Raw genomic sequence first — 20,614 nt, forward strand, 5'->3', positions numbered from 1 at the left:
AGACTGTAAATTCTTACGTAGTCTGGGGCAGCGGAAAATCACCAACTACTGATATTAGCATTGGATCAGTTTTTATTCTTTCCTGTCTAACTACATGCCACAGATAATTTACTTCTGTTAGAGGGAAATTGTTCGTATTGGCACTGAGTAGAGGATGTGCTGAGTGTAGTCATTTAAAAATTTCTACCAATAGTTTCACGTATTCGCCCATATCCTTTGAAAATACAATAATGTTATCGAGATAAACTATGCATTTATTAAGGTTTCAGTCCCAAAGCATTCCATCCAAAAGTCTCTGAAATGTAGCTGCCGCATTTCTCAGTCCAATTAGCAGCCTGTGGTACTGGCAAAGTACCGTGTTGTGGAAAGAGCTCTCTTTGGACAGTCTTCTGGAACTACCTGGACTTCGAGCTGGTGGTAACCACTCTTCAAATGAATGGTCGAGAAATGTCTCCACTGGGGCATATTGTCCAGTTTTTCCGCAATGTTTGGCATGGGATATGCATGAGTCACAGTTTTTGTCTTGAAGGTTTTGTACTCTGCTACTTGTAGAAATTATAAATATGTGATCGTATTAACAAATTGTTTGGCAACTGGGATACGGTAGAGAACATTAAAATAAGCTACCACTGATGAAGGGCAACGCTCGAAACTATTATGATGAAATAAAATACTACTCCAAAGCAGCTTTTGTTGAGAAATTAATTAATAATTTGACATAGTGACAATATTTTTGTTTAGGTAGCAATAATCGCGACAGTATCTGTATTTCCTGGTACCAACAGATAACGTTTTGAGCACAATGACGACTTTCACTCTACAGAGTCTGTCACTCTCCTCAGTGATCCAATCAGCCAACTGCTGACCACTGAATTCCCCTATCAAATGCTATAATGCTTTGAGACCCTGTGTGTCACTTATATACCAAAGCTTGGCTTCTTGTTGGTATTCTAGGCTGTTTTATAGGTGTCGCAGATAATGCACCCACTGAATCGAACAAATCTGTGAATCTAAGTAAGCAAGCAACAATCCGTCTCTACACACGCCCTTGCAGTGTGACATTTCATTGGGAATGACGTTTGATGGTTAGAGCACTGCCATCAGCGTTTAACGAATGCTTATTTTTATCGCGCTCATCCATCTTTCTACTTTTGCAGTCACTCGCCTTATGCAAATCTCACCACATTCAAAGCACTGTGGCTGGCGGCATTGTTCCTTCAAGTGGTCTGCTTCCCTACATCTATAGTAACCGACATCAGAGGAGAGAATACCACGTTCACCGCGTATCTGAGCCGCTACACCTCTCCCCTCCAGCTGTGTGGCAATCCTGACAGCTGAGGAGAAAATCGCTAAGACTTTCCATCCTCACTCGTCGTGACATCCCTTACGAATACGTCAACTTTCTGCTAACTGCAAAAGGATTTTATCCAGCTCTGCATTATGCACCAGTTCGTAAATCTGCAAGTTCATCTTACTAATTCTGTCAAAGAATATCTCTACTTACTATTCTGCTGTGCAACATAACTATTGTTCTGTTCTGTGAGTATAAATGTGTGTACTGAATTCAGAGACTTCTATTTCAAATTTACTCTCCTGTATGAATATGTTACAAATTAATATATTTTCAAATACTAATGGTTTTTCAAACTTTGGGTGGTGAAAGAAAAGTTTCCTGAGCTTTTCAAAACCTACAACTTAAATGAGGCGATATTATTGCTATTCTTGGATGTAATAGTATTTTCATTTATTCTTCCATTATCGGAATAGCTTCGAAGTTTTCACACCTTGACAACAGTACATATATCAAGTTCATTTTGTTTGTCAGTGTCTTGTTTAGCGTAACCGTCTTACTGAGACGTCATACACAGCATAGCTCCATAAATAACGGAATAAAGGGGGTCCGACTTCTTTCAAGAACAGAGTTTTCTTAATCCCCAAACATGTTTCATCACGGTTGCAGCATCTCCAGTGGTTATTTCGTTTATTTTTTCTAAAATATAAAGGTACATGGAATACATGTGTATTTTACCTTTTTTTGACATGACGTAACCGGTTTGGCTGTCAAAAAAATCAGCAACAAGTCTATGTTAATACGAGCAACATTTCATCTGCAACACTTCCATCTAGAGCAACCCCTGAATTGAATTTTCCTTTCGAATACAACCTTTAAACTATATATTTCCGTAAAACCGTAGCATGTGTCCCTTCTTGCCCTTCACCATTGTTGTAGGTGACTTGTCCTGAGATGTACTTAGTTTTTATTTGGCTGCTAAATGTGTTGTTGTTATTGTTTTTATGTTTAAAGTGACCTAGTGCCACAGGTAAAATTGGGTGGTGTTGCTGATTTATAACACGATTTATTACGTTTTCTCGTGGTCAATAGCTAATTGAAGGGCTTATTTCAATAATGCTTCTGAAATTAATGAGCCAAACAAACAGAAAGGAAGGTTCATCTCTAGCAAGAAGCCATATGATTTAATATTTCTGGTATCTCAACTGCAGATTTTTCAGCGCTCCTTTAACTTTAGGACTCTGTATCTCAATATGAACAAAAATGGACTTGTACCACCATGGAAATAAGCCCTTCAATTGTGGGTGTTACCATGTTGCTGTGGCTTGCATACTCTTTTCCCTGCAATATATGTGTCAGATGCGTTGTTGTCAGTCGTTAATTTAATTATTTTATTTTAGATTGACGCCCGCTAAGTCTGAATTTGTTAAGACATATTCCCAATTTCTCTTTGTGTGTGACAGAAAGAGAGAGAGAGAGAGAGAGAGAGAGAGAGAGAGTGAGAGAGAGAGAGAGAGAGTAAGCAAATGTATTGTGTGTGGTTTGATAGTTGACTTAGAGTGTTGAATGATGTTCTGTTTAATTCATTATTATTTTCTCCGAGCACGAAATAGAGCTCAAAATTCTCTTATAATAAATTGGATAAAAACTGTAGATAACGATGATTTTCATAGAACTAGTAGCGATATGTTTTCTGTCATTGATCATAATCGCTTCCATTTTCCACGTTTCAACGATATAGAGTGTGTTCCGTTTGTAATTGCAGAGGCTTAGTAGGGCAATAAATCCATGTCTTGTTCCTTTACTTCACTGATTTCATTTGTGTTTTGGAACTGTAAGAGTTGTTCACATTCGTTAAAGAAGATTTCTGATTTCGTATTAACTAGTTCATCGTTTCCACTACCAATTTCAGTACATGTAGGTACACAAACACACACACACACACACAGGATAAAAACTCTGTCTCACATGTGAAACACGTTGTTCATTCTATATTGACATGTCATGCACTGGAACACACTTTGCAGTATCTTTTATTCAGGATGTACAGTATCAACACCCGATGGTCTTTTCGTTGTCCTTGAAGTAGACATGCAAGGAGATGACTCCCACTTTGTCGACCCAGTCCACCAGGCAGTCAGGAGAGTGTGGAACAGTCGGCTGCAACAAAAAATTGTACTAGAGAGCACATAAAAAAATGTGGATTCTGATGCAGTCTGCATGAAAGCATGACAATTCCACTATAGAACTAAAATTTTTTTCATTATTTCATTATATTCAGTCTGACCGCTGATGTGCAGAGGATAACGTGTTACTAAAGAAGACTTCGTTTGCTCTTTCACAGGGCAGATTGTATGTACTTCAGCTCAAGTGTCGACCCTAATCTGAACCTGGGTTCGAGGTTGGGGTCCAGCTGAAGTCGTGAGAGAATGTTGAGCACCCTTCAGCTGGGAAGGGCCCCAGACCGCGAGTATCTGTTGTTAACTAGCTCTCGTCCAAGTCTGTGGTGACATATTAATAGTTTTGTCCCAATGAGTGATGGTAAGTACGCTGCTACATGTGTAATAATATCAGCTGCCTTCACGCCTCCGCCTGTTAAGGTGGGCATAGCCTACGACGTGCTCCCCATTCCGTCCCCTCCAGAGCTGTCGGCGTGCACGGCGCCACTGCCGAGCAGTGCCTGCAGAGGGGCACGGCCAGGAGCGCGCGCCTGCACATCGTGCTGCTCAAGTAACTTTACACTGCACAATGTGTGCACTGTGTAACAAGTAGTGTGGAAGTGTGGATCACACACACTGAAGACTCTATAAGCATCGTATTCACTACTTTGATTGACTTCACGTAGCACACATCAATCGATAATAGCATTTTCTCAAATATGGTGTTCAAAAGTCAAACAGTAAATAGGTTTTTCAAAGAGTAAATATTTCTCCCTAATTCACGTAATACTCTTCAAATCAATTAGTATCTCGCACTACACACTTTCCAAAATAGCCTTTATTCTTCCTTAGGGTTCAAGCTATCTCCATATCAAATTTTATCGAAATAGGTTCAGCGGATTTGTCATGAAAGCGCAACAGAGTTACTTTCCCATTTATAATGTTAGTACGGATAAATCCTTCAGGTAGGATATTTCCTTTTCGGTCATCTAATTTTGGTTAAAGAAAGCCTGTACGGTGCCCCAAGCTATGCTCAAGTTACCTGTGAAATTCGCTTGATAGAAGATGGCGATTTCAAACAGAGACATGATAGTTTTATGTACTCTATGTGATCAAAAGTATCCGGACACCTGGCTGAAAATGACCTGCAAGTTCGTGGCGCCCTCCATCCGTAATGCTGGAATTCAACATGGTGTTGGCCCTCCCTTAGCCCTACTTAGGTGCTGGAAGGTATCTTTGGGAGTGCTCTGCTGAATAGAGGTACCGATGTCGGTCGGTGAGGCCTGGCACGAAGCCGGCGTTCCAAAACATCTCAAAGGTGTTCTGTAGGATTCAGGTCAGGAATCTGTGGTTCAAAATGGCTCAAATGGCTCTGAGCAGTATGGGACTTAACATCTTTGGTCATCAGTCCCCTAGAACTTAGTACTACTTAAACCTAACTAACCTAAGGACATCACACACATCCATGCCCGAGGCAGGATTCAAACCTGCGACCGTAGCGGTCACGCGGTTCCAGACTGAAGCGCCTAGAACCGCACGGCCACACCGGCTGGCTCAGGAATCTGTGTAAGCCAGTCCATTACAGGAATGTTATTGTCGTGTAACCATTCCGCCTCAGGTCGTGCATTATGAACAGGTGCTCGAGCGTGTTGGAAGATGCGATCGCCATCACCGAACTACTCTTCAACAGTGGGAAGCAAGAAGGTGCTTAAAGCATCGATGTAGGCCAGTGCTGTGACAGTGCCACGCAAAACAATAAGAGGTGCAAGGCCCCTCCACGAAAAACACGACCACACCATAACACCACCGCCTCCGAATTTTACTGTTGGTACTACACACGCTGGCAGATGACGTTCACCGGGCATTCGCCATACCCACATCCTACCATCCGATTGCCCCGTTGTGTACTGTGATTCGTCACTCCAAACAACGTGTTTCCACTGTTTAATCGTCCATTGTTTACGCTCCTTACACTAAGCGATGCATCGTGATGCGTGGCTTATGAGCAGCCGCTCGACCATGAAATCCGTTTTCTCACCTCACGGCTAACTGACATAGTACTTGCAGTGGATCCCATAGCAGTGTGGAATTCCTTTGTGATGGTCTGGATAGATGTCTGCCTATTACACATTACGACCCTCTTCAACTGTCGACGGTCTCTGTCAGTCATCATACGAGGGCGGCCTGTACGCTTTTGTGCTGTACTTGTCCCTTCACGTTTCCACTTCACTATCACATCGGAAACAGTGGGCCTAGGGATGTTTAGGAGTGTGGAAACCTCTCGTACAGACGTATGACACAAGTGACACCCAATCTCCTGACCACGTACGAAGTCCGTGAGTTCCGCAGAGCGCCCCATTCTGCTCTCTCACGACGTCTAATGACTACTGAGGTCGCTAATATGGAGTACTGGCAGTAGACGGCAGCACAATGCACCTAATATATATGTTATGGGCGTGTACGGGTACTTTTGATCACATAGTGTATTTATTATTACTCGCAGTACAGTTATTAACAAAACCCTGTAAATGCTACAGGTACAGTATATTTTTTTAACTTACTTTATTTACCATGTCACAGTAACTTAAAAACTTACCTGGGTAAATCGGATTACTAGGAAAGAGGTGTCGAACCGAATTGAGGAGAGGTGAACTGCACTGCACAAAGTGACTGAGTGACGGGACAGATTAAAAGGACAAGTCCTGATGCATCAAAGAATAATCGGTTTGATTATGAAGGGCGGTATAAAAGACCAATGTTTGAGTGCAGAGAACACATTCAAGTGTATGTATGTTGGAACAGTGATGCGCGCACGAAGAGGTTTGCGTACGGTACACTAACGGGGAGAGATGTATCAAAACTGTCTGCGGACTGAAGAGCACTGCATCTAGTGCAGGGTGCCAATTATTGAACTATATGAGAAAACCGTAACTTAATTACAAACTACGGTGTGTGCACAATTTATTCAACATGTAAACGTCACTACAGATATCTGGATTTATATTATGACGTGTTACATCTGCCTGCCATCATTTGTGATGATGTGGCGAAGACGAATAGCGGTATTCTGCATGACCCGCTGAAGTGTCGGAGTATCGGTGCAGTCGATGACGTGCTGAACGGCTGTTTTCAGCTCAGCAGTGCTGTACGCCTTGTCCTTAACATAGCCCCACAAAAGAGTGTCGCATTCGTTCAGATCCGGAGAATACGACGGCCTGTCGAGGCTCATGCCAGCGGTCTCTGGGTACACTAGAGCCAGGATGCGGTCTCCAAAGTGCTCCTCCAGGATATCAAACACTGTCCTGCTTCGATGGAGTCGAGCTCTGTCTTGCATGAACCACATCCTGTCGAAATCAGGGTCACTTTGGATGAAGGAGGTGAAATCGTCTTCCAAAACCCTCACGTACCGTTCGGTAGTCACCTCGCCATCAAGGAATATCGCACCGATTATGCCGTGACTGAACGTAGCACACCACACAGTCACACGTTGAGGGTGAAGAGACTTCTAGATCGTGAAATGCGATTCTCAGTCCCCTAAATGCGCCAATTTTCCTTATTGGCGAACCCATCCAAGTGAAAGTAGGCGTCACATCATACTAATTTCCTCCATGTCCCGCGACCAACCGTGCAGTTTCAACGTCCTAACGCAAATAGATTTTATGTCATATAGTTCAAAAACTGTCCCCTGTACATCATTGTTATCGAGTGCGAGTGAAATTTTTACCTTGAAACGATAGTTCCTAAAAGTAGAAAAGTCTCCTCTCACCTGCACTGTTTCCCTCTTGTCCTCTCTTACTGCTACCATCTCATTTATTTCTCGCCACTGCTGCTGTCGCTTCTTGCTGTTACTACTTCTCTCTTCCTCGTTGTTATTGTCAGAGATTATGTCTCTTATTATCACTGGCTCTCATCCACTGCCACTTTCTACATTTCTTCATTCCTTTCCCACTAGAACTGTCTCCTTCATTCTTTTCCTAACAGTGTACTGTAATTGTCAACTGTGTTCCACTGCTACTGTGTCCCTTTCTTTCTCTCACACTGCCATTGTTTCCTTCGCTCTTTTATACACACGACCAGAGTCTACTATCGTCCAGTATCTATTTTATTTCTTCCCACTGCAGCTCTCTCTTGCTCTCTCAGCTAATAAAAGCGTGAACACGTTCGTATGCTATAAGTTTTGGGAAAATTTATATAGGCGCTGAGAAAGGTATAATAGATACTGAGAAAGATACAGTGGAGCAGCTGGTACCCACTTCTCGGTCAGTCTTTTAAAATAGGGGCACACTAGCCTTTTTTTAGGAGTACTTTTCCGCTGGTTCCCTTATTTCCCCTTCCGCAGGAGGGCATGTGACTCATATGACAAAACTTTGTGGATCAGTAAGATTTTGATATACCACGATTGTGAAATTGAAATAACGCAAAACTAATTTTGCATCTCAGAACGGATTTTACGTGCACAAATATTTTGCGTGTGTTTCTGTACTACAGGGGGGGTGGGGTTCCCAGAGCCCTCCTGATGCTAACGGAGACACTTTACAGCGTTTTTCTGCGTGCTACGTCACTTTATAAACTATGTTCCCGCCTCACAACGGATTTTACGTGCGTATTTTACATATATAATTAGAGTAACTGTAAACGTCTCTATCTCGGAAGCGGATAAAGATATTAATAAAATTTTCGAGATTCTTTGCGATTGAGATTTTAGGAACATATCGTAAAAATTTCTGTCACTTGCTGTGCGTAGGCGTGTTCGAATCCACAACTCGATTCTGGTACCAAAAAAGGCACACAGAATTTTTTCCGTGTTTTCTAAGGAACCGCTCATAAACAAATGGGGCCTCCACAAGCCCCGTAAGATTAAACGTAGGCCACATCAAATGGAAAAAGAGCCAACTGATTTGATCCTTTTATTTAAAGAGAAATAATTGTGTGATATCATACTTTCACGCTGTACTGTAGTATGGTGACACTAAGACGATCCTCCTGTTGGGTATGCAAATGGGCCCTTGCGCAATGGCTATCCAAAACGCTTCACCCTGCCTTTATATGACTAGCAGAAACAGAAGTATGAGCCCCGGAGGAATCCAGGTTTTACCCGCGGCCTTTTGGAACATATGTGGCAGCACAAGCTGTCGCTTGCGTACCGATATCTACTCTGGTTTGTGAAACCTGTGTAGTCGATGGCGAAACTTGCATTACATTTATTTATGCAGCAACGTCATCGACTTTACGAGTATTGAAATGGATTGAAACAGTTCGAGGAGCAGCATCGAAAATTGGTCTAACGATAACATGATCTTAGTATGAAAATAGAATTCTATAGACGAAATTTACTGGTTAAGAACCGAACAGTGAAATGATAACCTTATGTAGTAGTTGAGGTTCTCAACCAAAGGGCAGCTGATGCGAAACGCCAGAGGAAATAACGAGAAAATAGCATCCAACTATTTTATGATGCATATTCATAGATAATCTAAAAAACATATTAGTCGCTTCGTCAGAGTAGTGTATCTGGTGTGTGTAGGGAGCAATCCAAGGCGCCGAGAGTCCCTATTTTAGAGCTGCCGAAGTTCAACTGTTCCACATTTTCCTGCGATAGAATCTATAAAGGATTATTCCATCTGGTCTATTATAGGGTTGAGAGAGGACATATTTTTAAAGTAGTACTGTAAAATACGTACTTGATAGAGCAAACGGAACCATAGTAGTGAAAATTGTTCATAAAATTGTAATTAGAGAATTCCTATACTTCAAAATATTGTCACGTAGAAGAAAATGTAATTAGATGAATGACGAACACTAACTTCACTTAACGAAGTTTTATTCAGCACTTGGACATACAAGAGCGCGGAGCGAACTGCTTCCGGCCAGAGCACATACCGTATAAATACAGCTACAAATGGTTCAAATGGCTCTGTGCACTACGGGACTTAACTTTTGAGGTCATCAGTCCCCTAGAACTTAGAAATAGTTAAACCTAACTAACCTATCGACATCACACACATCCATGCCCGAGGCAGGATTCGAACCTGCGACATGACGCAATGCAGTCCACGTGGATACATCGTCAAGCACAGAGACAAAAAAATAGAAAAGATAAAAGGCTATATCGTATATAAATAGAAAAATTATACTGTCGCTCATAAAACTATTTAAAGAGTCTACTTTTAATGTAATACTGTTACCCGTGGCTGGGTTCGCTTATTTAGTTTAGTTTTTGCTCGCGCGTCGAATCTTAGTTAAAAAAAAACTACAAAAAGTTTTATTTATTATCAGTTTTTTATTGCAAGATCTTAACACAATTGTATAAATAACGTTATTAGTCTTGCCACCTTTTGCAAGGACGTAAGCAGGATAGATGTGAGCACGCCATGAGAGAAATACGTTTTTTTCTAAATGCACACTGGTGCCTTTGAGTGTTTGCTGTTGGCTTTATAATTAAAAAGGCGAAACAGTTACTATAATTTGAATGAATGGAATGCACACACTTTCTCCTAATTATAATAGCACTAACAATATTTTGGCACAGATTTGTAATTTGTAACCAACACCAATCTTTAATTTCAGTTTATGAGAAGACACTCTTGACAGTTTCAAAGAGTTAAGAAATTCTTTCCTCTCCACTTCTTAAAAGTGCTTCCTTATATGTCATCCTGTCATTTGTATATACCGTATACACCGTGGCAAATCTTTGGATTTCTTGTTTTTTGAATCGTTTTGTTCCTTTTTACTTTCCCAGTACTAACTGAGATATATAGTGACTCTTTACGTAATTGAAAAGCTTTGCTGGACACAGTGCCAATATGGAAGCTGAGGAAGAAAAGTACGTAAGTGAATACTCCAGTGACAGAGTTTGCTGAGTGCAACCAAACGGGCAACATGGCAACCACCATGAGATTCACACATGTCATTGATGCTAGTGTATCAGAAAGGTTCACACCATCGTTTATATTAATAATAAGTGTCCATTTCCACCTAAATACGCAGCTACAATTTTGACGGACGTAGAGAATTTTATCTGCCTTTCTTAAGATTCAGCAGGGAATTTGTAGAAATTAGCACCATAAAGTGAAAAATGATTGGACGCCAGATGAAAGACGTACATTAAGATGGAACTCCAACTGATTTCACATTAGCTGGAATAACAATCTTGCCGGCCTGTGTGGACGATCGGTTCTAGGCACTTCAGCCTGGAACCGCGCGACCGCTACGGTCGCACGCTCGAATCTTGCCTCGGGCATGGATGTGTGTGATATCCTTAGGTTAGTTAGGTTTAAAGTAATTCTAAGTTCTAGGGGACTGATGACCTCAGATGTTAAGTCCCATAGTGCTCAGAGCCATTTGAACCATTTGCATAACTATCTTCGAGGAAACAGCTAAGAGAGTAAATCATAATGCAGCATCAGAATCTACGAAACGGTGCAACGTCCCTAGAAATTTAAACTGTTGAAAAAAAAAAAAAAGATAAATCCGCAGAAAGAAGTTGTAATCCCAAGACAGAAACAATGAGTTCATGATTTTAAAGGTCAAATGCATACATACGGACAAGAAGAAATAACTAATAAGCGATGGAAGTAGTAAGTTGTGTGACATAATTCAGCCACAGGAAGTTCAATCAACTGTATCACAAACATAATGAAATATCAACAAAGTATATAATTACTCGCTGTGATCCCATCAGTCGTTGAAATACAACTGATTTGTATATGTAATAAATTGTAGTGGGTTTATGACAGACGTCAGGCAACTGAAGACTACAACCGATTCGAAAAATCTCCGAAAATGATAAGCAATTAGCAGACAGAGGTATTTCCTTTCGTAATGTGGCAAGTCGCTGATATTAAAAACAAGTTCGGCTAGCTTTTATACTTCCAATATTAGTCGCAATTTTATTGATGTTTGAAGTTTATCGTTGATTTTGCCATCGCAGTTGCAAATTAAATTTATGTTCTTAGTAGTTTTTATCAAAATAAACGTCACACTACAAATAGCATTTTAATTCATTCTTAAAAAAGTAAGATAGCCCAAATTTGAATACATGAATAAATAACTCAATGGACAAATAAATTAATGAAAACTGAAACAGTGTGCACATATGCGAACCACAACTTAAGGACTATGAATCTTTCAGAACTGGTGATTAGAAAAAAAATGTCGTTAGCATATTTACAATGCCAATTCCAGCGGGCGATTGTAGTCATGAAGGTGTGCATTAGCCGGATGCTATCGGAGTCAGATAGAGCCAGCACCTTAGTGTGTTTTTAGTGACACTGTCGCACAGGACTGGTGCACGTACCTTGATGGCGACAGTGGGGATGGCCTCGAACCAGTTCCTCCTCTTCTTGCTGGCCTTGCCGTACGTCTGAAAGCCGACGCCGTGCAGCTTCCCGGAGCGGCCGTCCACCAGCAGGAAGTAGGGGAAGAACTGCGAGCAGTCCGACGTCTCCGTCATGTTGTAGTAGTAGTGGGTGCCTGTGGACGCGAGGAAGATTTCCTTGCGTAATGCGGGAATAACAGTTCACCACCTGCAATCTGCACTTACATCGTTCAAGAAACGTAAAGTTCATGATTTGAATGAAATTACACATGACAGAGGATATTGAATACCAGTGATGCAGAGCGAAGTCATTAAGATTCAGTTTACTGGACCAGGAGTGTAAGTGGGTTCTTCAAACCAATATAGGCCTAATCACCTTCAAAAAATGAGATCCCATGAAGCGTAGGCTATAAAGACTAATTTTAGAAAGTCACTCCCCATTCTAGAAGACCACGTTTCTCTCCAATAATAAATTCTAATTACTAAAATTATAACACAACTTTTCAGTGAATGCAGAAATGTAACCTGCAAAGTTGAAGATAATTTGCAGGCAAAAAAAAAAGACTTTTTTTCTGGCGAGCGGTTTAGTCAGAAATTATTAGTTTCTAGGTTTCCTTCCTTCAGTCAGTAAAAGGGGAACTCTTATACGATCACTTTGATATCCGTCTGTGAGTCTGTCTTTTTGTCCGACTGCTAATACCGTATTTTCCAGGAACGGGTGGAGGAATTAAGTTCAAATTTATGTCAAATATTATTAGAATAGAATTGGGGAGAAGAGGAGTTTGTGGCACAACTTGACTAGAAGAAGGGATCGGTTGGTAGGAAATGTTCTGAGGCATCAAGGGATCAACAATTTAGTACTGGAGGGCAGCGTGGAGGGTAAAAATCGTAGAGGGAGACCAAGAGATGAATACACAAGCAGATTCAGAAGGATGTAGGTTGCAGTAGGTATTGGGAGATGAAGAAGCTTGCACAGGATAGAGTAGCATGGAGAGCTGCATCAAACCAGTCTCAGGACTGGAGACCACAACAACAACAACTATTGTCTATGGTCCCTTGCCGGTATAAATAATGAAAACTCCTAAGTCAATGCAGTAAAAAGGTACGGCCATAAATGTCACATACAGGGAACCGCCAAAGAAACTGGTATAGGCATGCGTATTGAAATACAGAAAGATGTAAAACAGGTAGAATACGGCTCTGCGGACGGCAACCCTTACATATGACAACCGTCTGGCGCAGTTGTTAGATCCGTTACTGCAGCTACAATGGTAGGTTACCAAGATTTAAGTGAGCGTCAATGTGGTGTTACAGTCGGCACACGAGCGATGGGACACAGCATCTCCTAGGCAGGTATGAAGTGGGGATTTCCCCGTACGACTATTTCACGAGTGTACCGTAAATATCAGGAATCCGGTAAAACATCAAATTTTTGACATCGCTGCGGCCGGAAAAAGATCCTGCAAGAACGGGGCCAACGACGACTAAAGAGAATCGTTCAACGTGACAGAAGAGCAACCCTCCCGAAAATTGCTGCAGATTTTAATGCTGGGCCATCAACAAGTGTCAGCGTGCGAATCATTCAGGAAAAATCATCGATATGGGCATTCGGAGCCGAAGGCCCACTCGTGTACCCCTCATGACTACACGACACCAAGCTTTACGCCTTGCCTGGGTCCGTCAACACCGGCATTGGATTGTTGATGGAAACATTTTGCCTAGTTGGACGAGTGTCGTCTCAAATCGTATAGAGCGGATGAACATATACGGGTCTCCCCGGTCTCCCTAGACCGTGAATCGACGGACCCTGCATGTCAGCAGGGGTTCTGTAATGGTGTGCGGCGTGTGCAGTTGGATTGGTCTGCAACCCCTGATACGTTTAGGTATGACTCTGACAAGTGATACGTACGTAAGCGTCCTGTCTGATCACCTGCATCCACTCATGTCCATTGTGCATTCCGATGGACTTCGGCAGTTACAGAAGAACAAAGCGACATCGCACACGACCAGAATTACTACAGGGTGCCTCCAGGAACACTCTTCTGAGTTTAAAAACTTCCGCTGGCCACCAAGTGAACACTATCGAGCATATCTGGGATGACTTCCAACGTGCTGTTCAGAAGAGATCTCCACGCCTCGTACTCTTACAGATTTAAGGGCAGCCCTGCAGGATTCATGGTGTCAGTTCCCTCCAGCACTAATTGAGACATTAGTCGACACAACGCCACGTCGAGTTGCGGCACTGTTGCGTGCTCGCGGGGGCTCTGTACGATATTAGGCAGGTGCACCAGTTTCTTTAGGTTCTCAGTGTATTTTGATACTCGCTCATCAAAACCTACACCTGGACTACCTATCAGTATGTTACCCTGGTGGTCTGGCGGTTATAATTCTGCCTTGGGCGCCGAGCGAGGAGGTCGTTGCTTACATAACTTCTTCGCCTCAGCGTCGCAGTTCTTGGGAGTTATTAGCTTCGTGGCGTTTCTGTCTGTGTGTGTGTGGACATCGTCACTATACCGTCCCGTCCTTCGCTGGGTGTGTATCTGACACCGGCCTAATCTGCTCCTGTATGTTCCGCATGGCATACAAGTGTGTTCCACTTAAAGGTACTGTGAGTTCTTGATTTCATAACATGTAGCCCGGATCCTTAGAAATCCATGTCTGGTTACCTGATGCTTTTCATGTTAGCTCGGACCAAGTGCATACCACATACTCTGGCTCGAATGCCACGATACTTGGTGTGCTTTGGGCACTATTTGTTTCACAGCGTTCCTTTTTCTTTTATGTTTCCCAGCTCTCTGATGTTTTCGTCTGTAGAAACTTCAAGTAAGTTAATTGTTTTTCTTTCCTAACTTGAGACTTGTGCTTAATAAAATAGGTAACCCCTTCACAAACAGAATACCCTAGGAAAAAGGAGCTCTTACATCTTCTCCGTCGATGGGTGGACAAGTGTGGATAACAGGACGGAGACCACAGTGGCTCTTCCGCAACGACGCCCTTCCGTCAGCCGCCTCAGGGAGACCACTGCCAGCTACCCTGCGCCAACATCGTTTCACTGCCACCGTCGCTGCACTCCAGTTGCGATCTCGCTCCACAGGGATACTATTAATTATTTTAAAATGTTTGTTGTTTCCAGTTATTTATCTTCAATAATAGAATAGAAAAACTATGGATCCTTCCGACTAATCATATGGAATCGTTGTCGCAAGTCGTTGTGTCCACTGCCGAGCGTCGTGACCCGACGAACCAAGTGTTTTCAGCCTGGACACTTCCCACCTTCTCTTAGAAGTTGCTGAACGGGCAGATCGAAGATCTACTTGATTTGATCCAACCACGTGCACGCTTCTCTTCAGCTTGGTCTCTTGCCTTCACCTTCCCCTCCGTGATTATTTTTTGTGAGTTTTCTCCACGAGAAGAAAGGTACCTGAAGATAATGAGTTGCTCAATAACGGATACATACTCTCTTCTTTCTGTGCGTGTTCTGTCTTCTTACCTCATCTTCACAGCTTCCTATCTCGAACATGGTTGACTCGAGATAGATGGAAGAACGCATGATTTCCACTTCCTTTGACCTTAGTGCAAGTCGAACCTGTGCTCCTCGAACAATTACCATAGTTTCAACTTGCTGAGATTGAGGTCCAATCCATGTGATAGACTAATGTCGTTTACTTTTGTTAGCAAATCAGCAAGTTTGTCTTCGCTGCCAGCTAAAAGCACAGTGTCATCGGACAATCGGAGTTTGTTAATACACTACTGGCCATTAAAATTGCTACACCAAGAAGAAATGCAGATGATAAACGGGTATTCATTGGACAAATATATTATACTAGAACTGACATCTTATTACATTTTCACTCCATTTGGGTGCATAGATCCTGAGAAATCAGTACCCAGAACAATCACCTCTGGCCGTAATAACGGCCTTGATACGCCTGGGCATTGAGTCAAACAGAGCATGGATGGCGTGTACAGGTACAGCTGACCATCCAGCTTCAACACGATACCACAGTTCATCAAGAGTAGTGACGGGCGCATTTGTGACGAGCCAGTTGCTCGGCCATCATTGACCAGACGTTTTCAATTGGTGAGAGATCTGGAGAATGTGCTGGCCAGGGCAGCAGTCGAACATTTTCTGTATCCAGAAACGCCCGTGCATGACCTGCAACATGCGGTCGTGCATTATCCTGCTGAAATGTAGGGTTTCGCAGGGATCGAATGAAGGGTAGAGCCAGTGGTCGTAACACATCTGAAATGTAACGTCCACTGTTGAAAGTGCCGTCAATGCGAACAAGAGGTGACCGAGACGTGTAACCAATGGCACTCCATACCATCACGCCGGATGATACGCCAGTATGGCGATGACGAATACACGCTTCCAGTGTGCTTTCACCTCGATGTCGCCAAACACGGATGCGACCATCATGATGCTGTAAACAGAACCTGTATTCATCCGAAAAAATGACGTTTTGCCATTCATGCACCCAGGTTCGTCTTTGAGTACACCATCGCACGCGCTCCTGTCTGTGATGCAGCGTCAAGGGTAACCGCAGCCATGGTCTCCGAGCTGATAGTCCATGCTGCTGCAAACGTCGTCGAACTGTTCGAGCAGATGGTTGTTGTCTTGCAAACCTTCCCATCTGTTGACTCAGGGATCGAGACGTGGCTGCACGATCCGTTAGAGCCATGTGGATAAGATGCCTGTCATCTCGACTGTTAGTGATACGAGGCCGAGGCCTGAACCCACCGATTCCATATTCTGCTAAGAGTCATTGGATCTCGACCAACGCGAGCAGCAATGTCGCCAAACGATAAACCGCAATCGCGATAGGCTACAATCCAACCTTTATCAAATTCGGAAAAGTGATGGTACGCATTTCTGCTCCTTACACGAGGCATCATAACAACGTTTCACCAGGCAACACCGGTCAACTGCTGTTTGTGTATGAGAAATCGGTTGGAAACTTTCCTCATGTCAGGACGTTGTAGGTGTCGCCACCGGCGCCAACCTTGTGTGAATGCTCTGAAAAGCTAATCATCTGCATATCACAGCATCTTCTTCCTGTCGGTTAAATTTCGCGTCTGTAGCACGTCATCTTCGTGGTGTAGCAATTTTAGCTGCCAGTAGTATAGCTCTTCCACAAGTTGAGTCTCTGTAGTCCAACCTTCAAGAGCCTTACTAATGAAGTGTTCTGCATGGACGGTGCACAGTTGGGAGGTAACAGCACAATACTATCTCACCCCCTTTTTTTTTCACTGAAGTAATCAAAAATACCAGCACTTGTCTTCACAACGACGAAGTTATTGAATAGAATTGCGGTGGGACACCAAAGTCTGAAAGCAGCTGCCACAACTTTGCTCAGACAGACGCTTTCCTACAGTCAAGCAACCAGATGCAGACAAACTCCCGCGATTTGTCTATTTTTTAATGTACGTTGAAAATCTATTCGCGAGTTCCGTTTTACTTCAACAAAACCTGCTAGTTCTTTGGATATGAGTGGCTGAATGTATGGCGTCAAACGCTGGTTCAACATTTAGGGCAAAATTTTGCATGCGTGGAATATGAGAGCAATACTTTTGTAGTTCGAGAAGTTTCTAATTGACCTTTTCTTGTGTAGGTGGACAAAGAGAGACTTTGACTTCTGGCCTCTTCGCAGTTTCCCACATTCTTGTACACATCTAATGCAGCACCTTCCTTTGGTCATGTCACCAGATATAATGTCTAGAGCAGTGAATATTGGACTGCGTTCTCTATTTCGAGGCGTAAGCCTGTATCTTCCAGTGTAGGTCGTTCAACTACTGGACTTCCCATACTGTTGTTGATCCCAGAACACAACTTTCCAGGGGAGTGTTTCCATCTCGGAATCATGCCCAATACGTTACATTTATTTATGTGATATGAGTTGCTGCACCAAGCCCCCGTCCTCTGCTGACTCTCCAGCTACACTTTTGTGGCACTGCGACTCTGTTACACGCAACAGCATAATTCGCGAACAGGCTTAGGAGCACCTGTGACCTTCAACTGGAACATTTATACAATATGGTAAAAAAGTATCGCACCACTTGCAGATCTGTGAAGGTTTGTGGGCTTACTTTCAAGGTGAGTGGGCAATGAAAGAAAAGGTCTTACGAAAATGAAAAGTAGCTTTTTTCTCAAAGACAAACAAAAGAATAACCAAAACAATTACAGTCTAGTCGAAAGCGACCATCATTACGAATCTGCCGCCTCGATCCACTGCTCGGAAATCCTTCGGCATGTTGGCTGAGGCGTTGCGCTTCAAGCTGCCCCTGACTTATATCCCACCGACCATTATCGTATGGTAGCGAAACTTGGTAGATATTGTAATTAATTACTGTGGAACTGATTTATGCTGGGAAACAAAATTATTTTCAGTTTTGGCCAACATGTGCAAATCTGGCCTGCGAATGCAAGAAAGATGTATATAAATGTTTGCATGTGTAATGGATAAGGAACGGGACATGGTCAGTTGAGGTCAAACAAGTGAGTAAGGCATAACGTTGATATGATTAACTGGCGCTTACACAATTTGTTCGATGTAAGCACCGGAGGCTTCGACGAGATGCTGCATGTGGGAACGACTTGATCAACAGTTGCTCGTTGCAGTTCCGGTGGGCTCTGAACAACGCCTTTCTGTGTACTGTACTTCAGATCAGGTAGAGCGTATCCCTGGTACACGCTTTCTTTCAGATACCCCAGAGGAAAACGTCACAGGGATTCAGATCAGGCGATGTCGCAGGCCATGCACCTAGAAAACCTCTGGAGATAGGATGTGCGTGGAAGATAGCTTGAAGCAGATCTTTCACTGGGCAATTGACATGAGGTGGCCCATCTTGCATGAAGACAGGGGTTTGCACACAGCTGCACTCTTCCATATCAGGAATCACGTGCAGTACAAGGAGGTCTCGATAACGTGCAGACGTCATGGTACACTTGTGAGACTCTCTGGGTGTAGACTCCTGTACCAGAAATGGATCGAGAGTAAAGCTGACTGTGAATCTACACACACAATCAGATACAGCGAGTGCAGTGGCTCTTTCTCCACAACACACGGTTTAACAGTACCTCTAATTCGGCAGTTGTGTGAATTTACTGCACCCTGTTGTGTAATATGTACCTCGTCACCCCGTAGGATATTGCCAGGCCATATTTCATCAACTCTGATCCACGCCAGAAATCGAAGACCAAATTCAGACCGTTGCTACGATTATGAGGTTTCAGTTGCTGCGCCGTCTGGATCGTTTGCGCATGCCAGTGCAAAATAGACAGCAAAACTTTCCGTATTGTTGACCGTGGGATGGACAACTCTCGTCACACTGCATGTACTACCTGCAGAAGTGCTGCACGGTCAGTTACAGCAACAACGAGTTCATCAATAACTTCCATTGGGGGTGGAACGCCTTCCTCTTCCAGGTGACACACCAAGCTCACCTGTGGTTTCGAATTTGATCGTCATCTTCTTTAAACCAGTTAATGACATCAGGTCTCTCTGCAGACCATTCAGTCGGCGGTACTCTCTCATTGCATCACTGTAATTACTGCCTTTCGCATACAACAGCTTCACTGACAGCGCAGCGTCTTTCTTCTCGATAGCCATACTGTTCGTCCAAGTTATGGCTTGTCAAGTGATAGCGTGGATGTCTTACCGTCATACAGACAGTGTACAGTGTCAAATTTGCAACTGGTGTCCACAACTGGAACTAATTTGTTTTCCAGCACAAAGTGGTTCCGCATGAATGGAGTAGCACCTCTACCAAGTTTGACTGCCATATGTTAATTGCAGCCCACACTGGACCTCCGATAGAAGCTGCACTTTAATTATAGCGATCCGGCATTAACTTTGCTGATATATTCAATGGTATATGTGAATAGCGTCTGTAAAATGTGTTGCAAATAGTCAGTAGTAACAAATTAATTGGTCATAACTGGTGCTGGAGTTCTGCTGCATGAAGAGCAAAAATGTAGTGAGCGATAATCCTTTTGCCCTTCTTTTCTCGTTGCGGATGGGTGGGGGAGAGGGGGGCTAGACGACGAAAAGTCTTGAAATTATGTATAAAATTTACTGGAAGTCGCTAAGAGTACTCATTCTTAGGTGTTGGCTGAATACAGTTTGGGTAATCTGCAGAACATGAGTTACGCTGCCTCATAATATATGGACTTTAATATTTGACTTTTAACGTTATACCTTTAACGTCAGGTTATAAGAAATTACGTGAAGTACTGAAAATCAAATTTTTGCTGTCCTGTAAGCCGCTAGATATGCAACCTGCAACGCAAGCTCTTGTAGCTTTTGCTCTCTCTCTCTCTCTCTTTGCAGTCTATAATTGGCAAGTAGTTGCAGATCCCAGCTGAGGCTGTCCACGGCGAGCGCAGGCGCCACACTCACCCATGGTGGGGATGCACGCCTGCTCGGTGTACGGCGTGTCGCTCTCGATCTTCGCCTGCTCGATGGGGATCTCCAGACGCCCGTTCTTGCCTTCGAACCAGAGACCGCTGCCCAGTCCGTTCTTCCACGTGCTGCGCCCTTCGTTCAGTTCATCTGTACAACATGGGAGTCTGCTGTTACTGCATAGCTGACGACATTATAATAAATTATTATGTTGCAAGCATGAATTCTACATCTAAGTGCGCAGTCCTCAACTAGTGCCCTGTTAGGAGTGTAGAGCATTCCATCTGTGGATTTCTGTCGAGTGTTCGAGTCACCAGACGTTTGTTACATAGTGATACTGCTAAAGTCACTAACAACCACCTAGTGCTTATGCTTACTACAATGATACATTTGGAAACTGTCATCAGTAGACTAGGAATCAAGATTTTTTTCATTTTGTTCTGTT

At 43.1% G+C, this 20,614-nt stretch overlaps 1 protein-coding gene across 1 annotated transcript in view; it reads right to left on the reverse strand.

Moving 5' to 3' along the window:
- Positions 1-3,255: 3,255 nt before the first annotated feature.
- Positions 3,256-20,614, reverse strand: part of LOC124613126 — a 57,083-nt gene continuing 39,724 nt past the window's right edge. The window contains exons 5-7 of the mRNA XM_047141742.1: positions 20,167-20,319; positions 11,747-11,922; positions 3,256-3,451 (exon numbers count right to left, since the gene is read on the reverse strand). Of these exons, the coding sequence (XP_046997698.1) occupies positions 3,344-3,451; positions 11,747-11,922; positions 20,167-20,319 (437 nt within the window). The 3' untranslated portion in view covers positions 3,256-3,343. The remainder of the gene's footprint in view (positions 3,452-11,746; positions 11,923-20,166; positions 20,320-20,614) is intronic.

Source organism: Schistocerca americana, chromosome 4, assembly GCF_021461395.2.
Source record: "Schistocerca americana isolate TAMUIC-IGC-003095 chromosome 4, iqSchAmer2.1, whole genome shotgun sequence".
Taxonomy (NCBI): domain Eukaryota; kingdom Metazoa; phylum Arthropoda; class Insecta; order Orthoptera; family Acrididae; genus Schistocerca; species Schistocerca americana.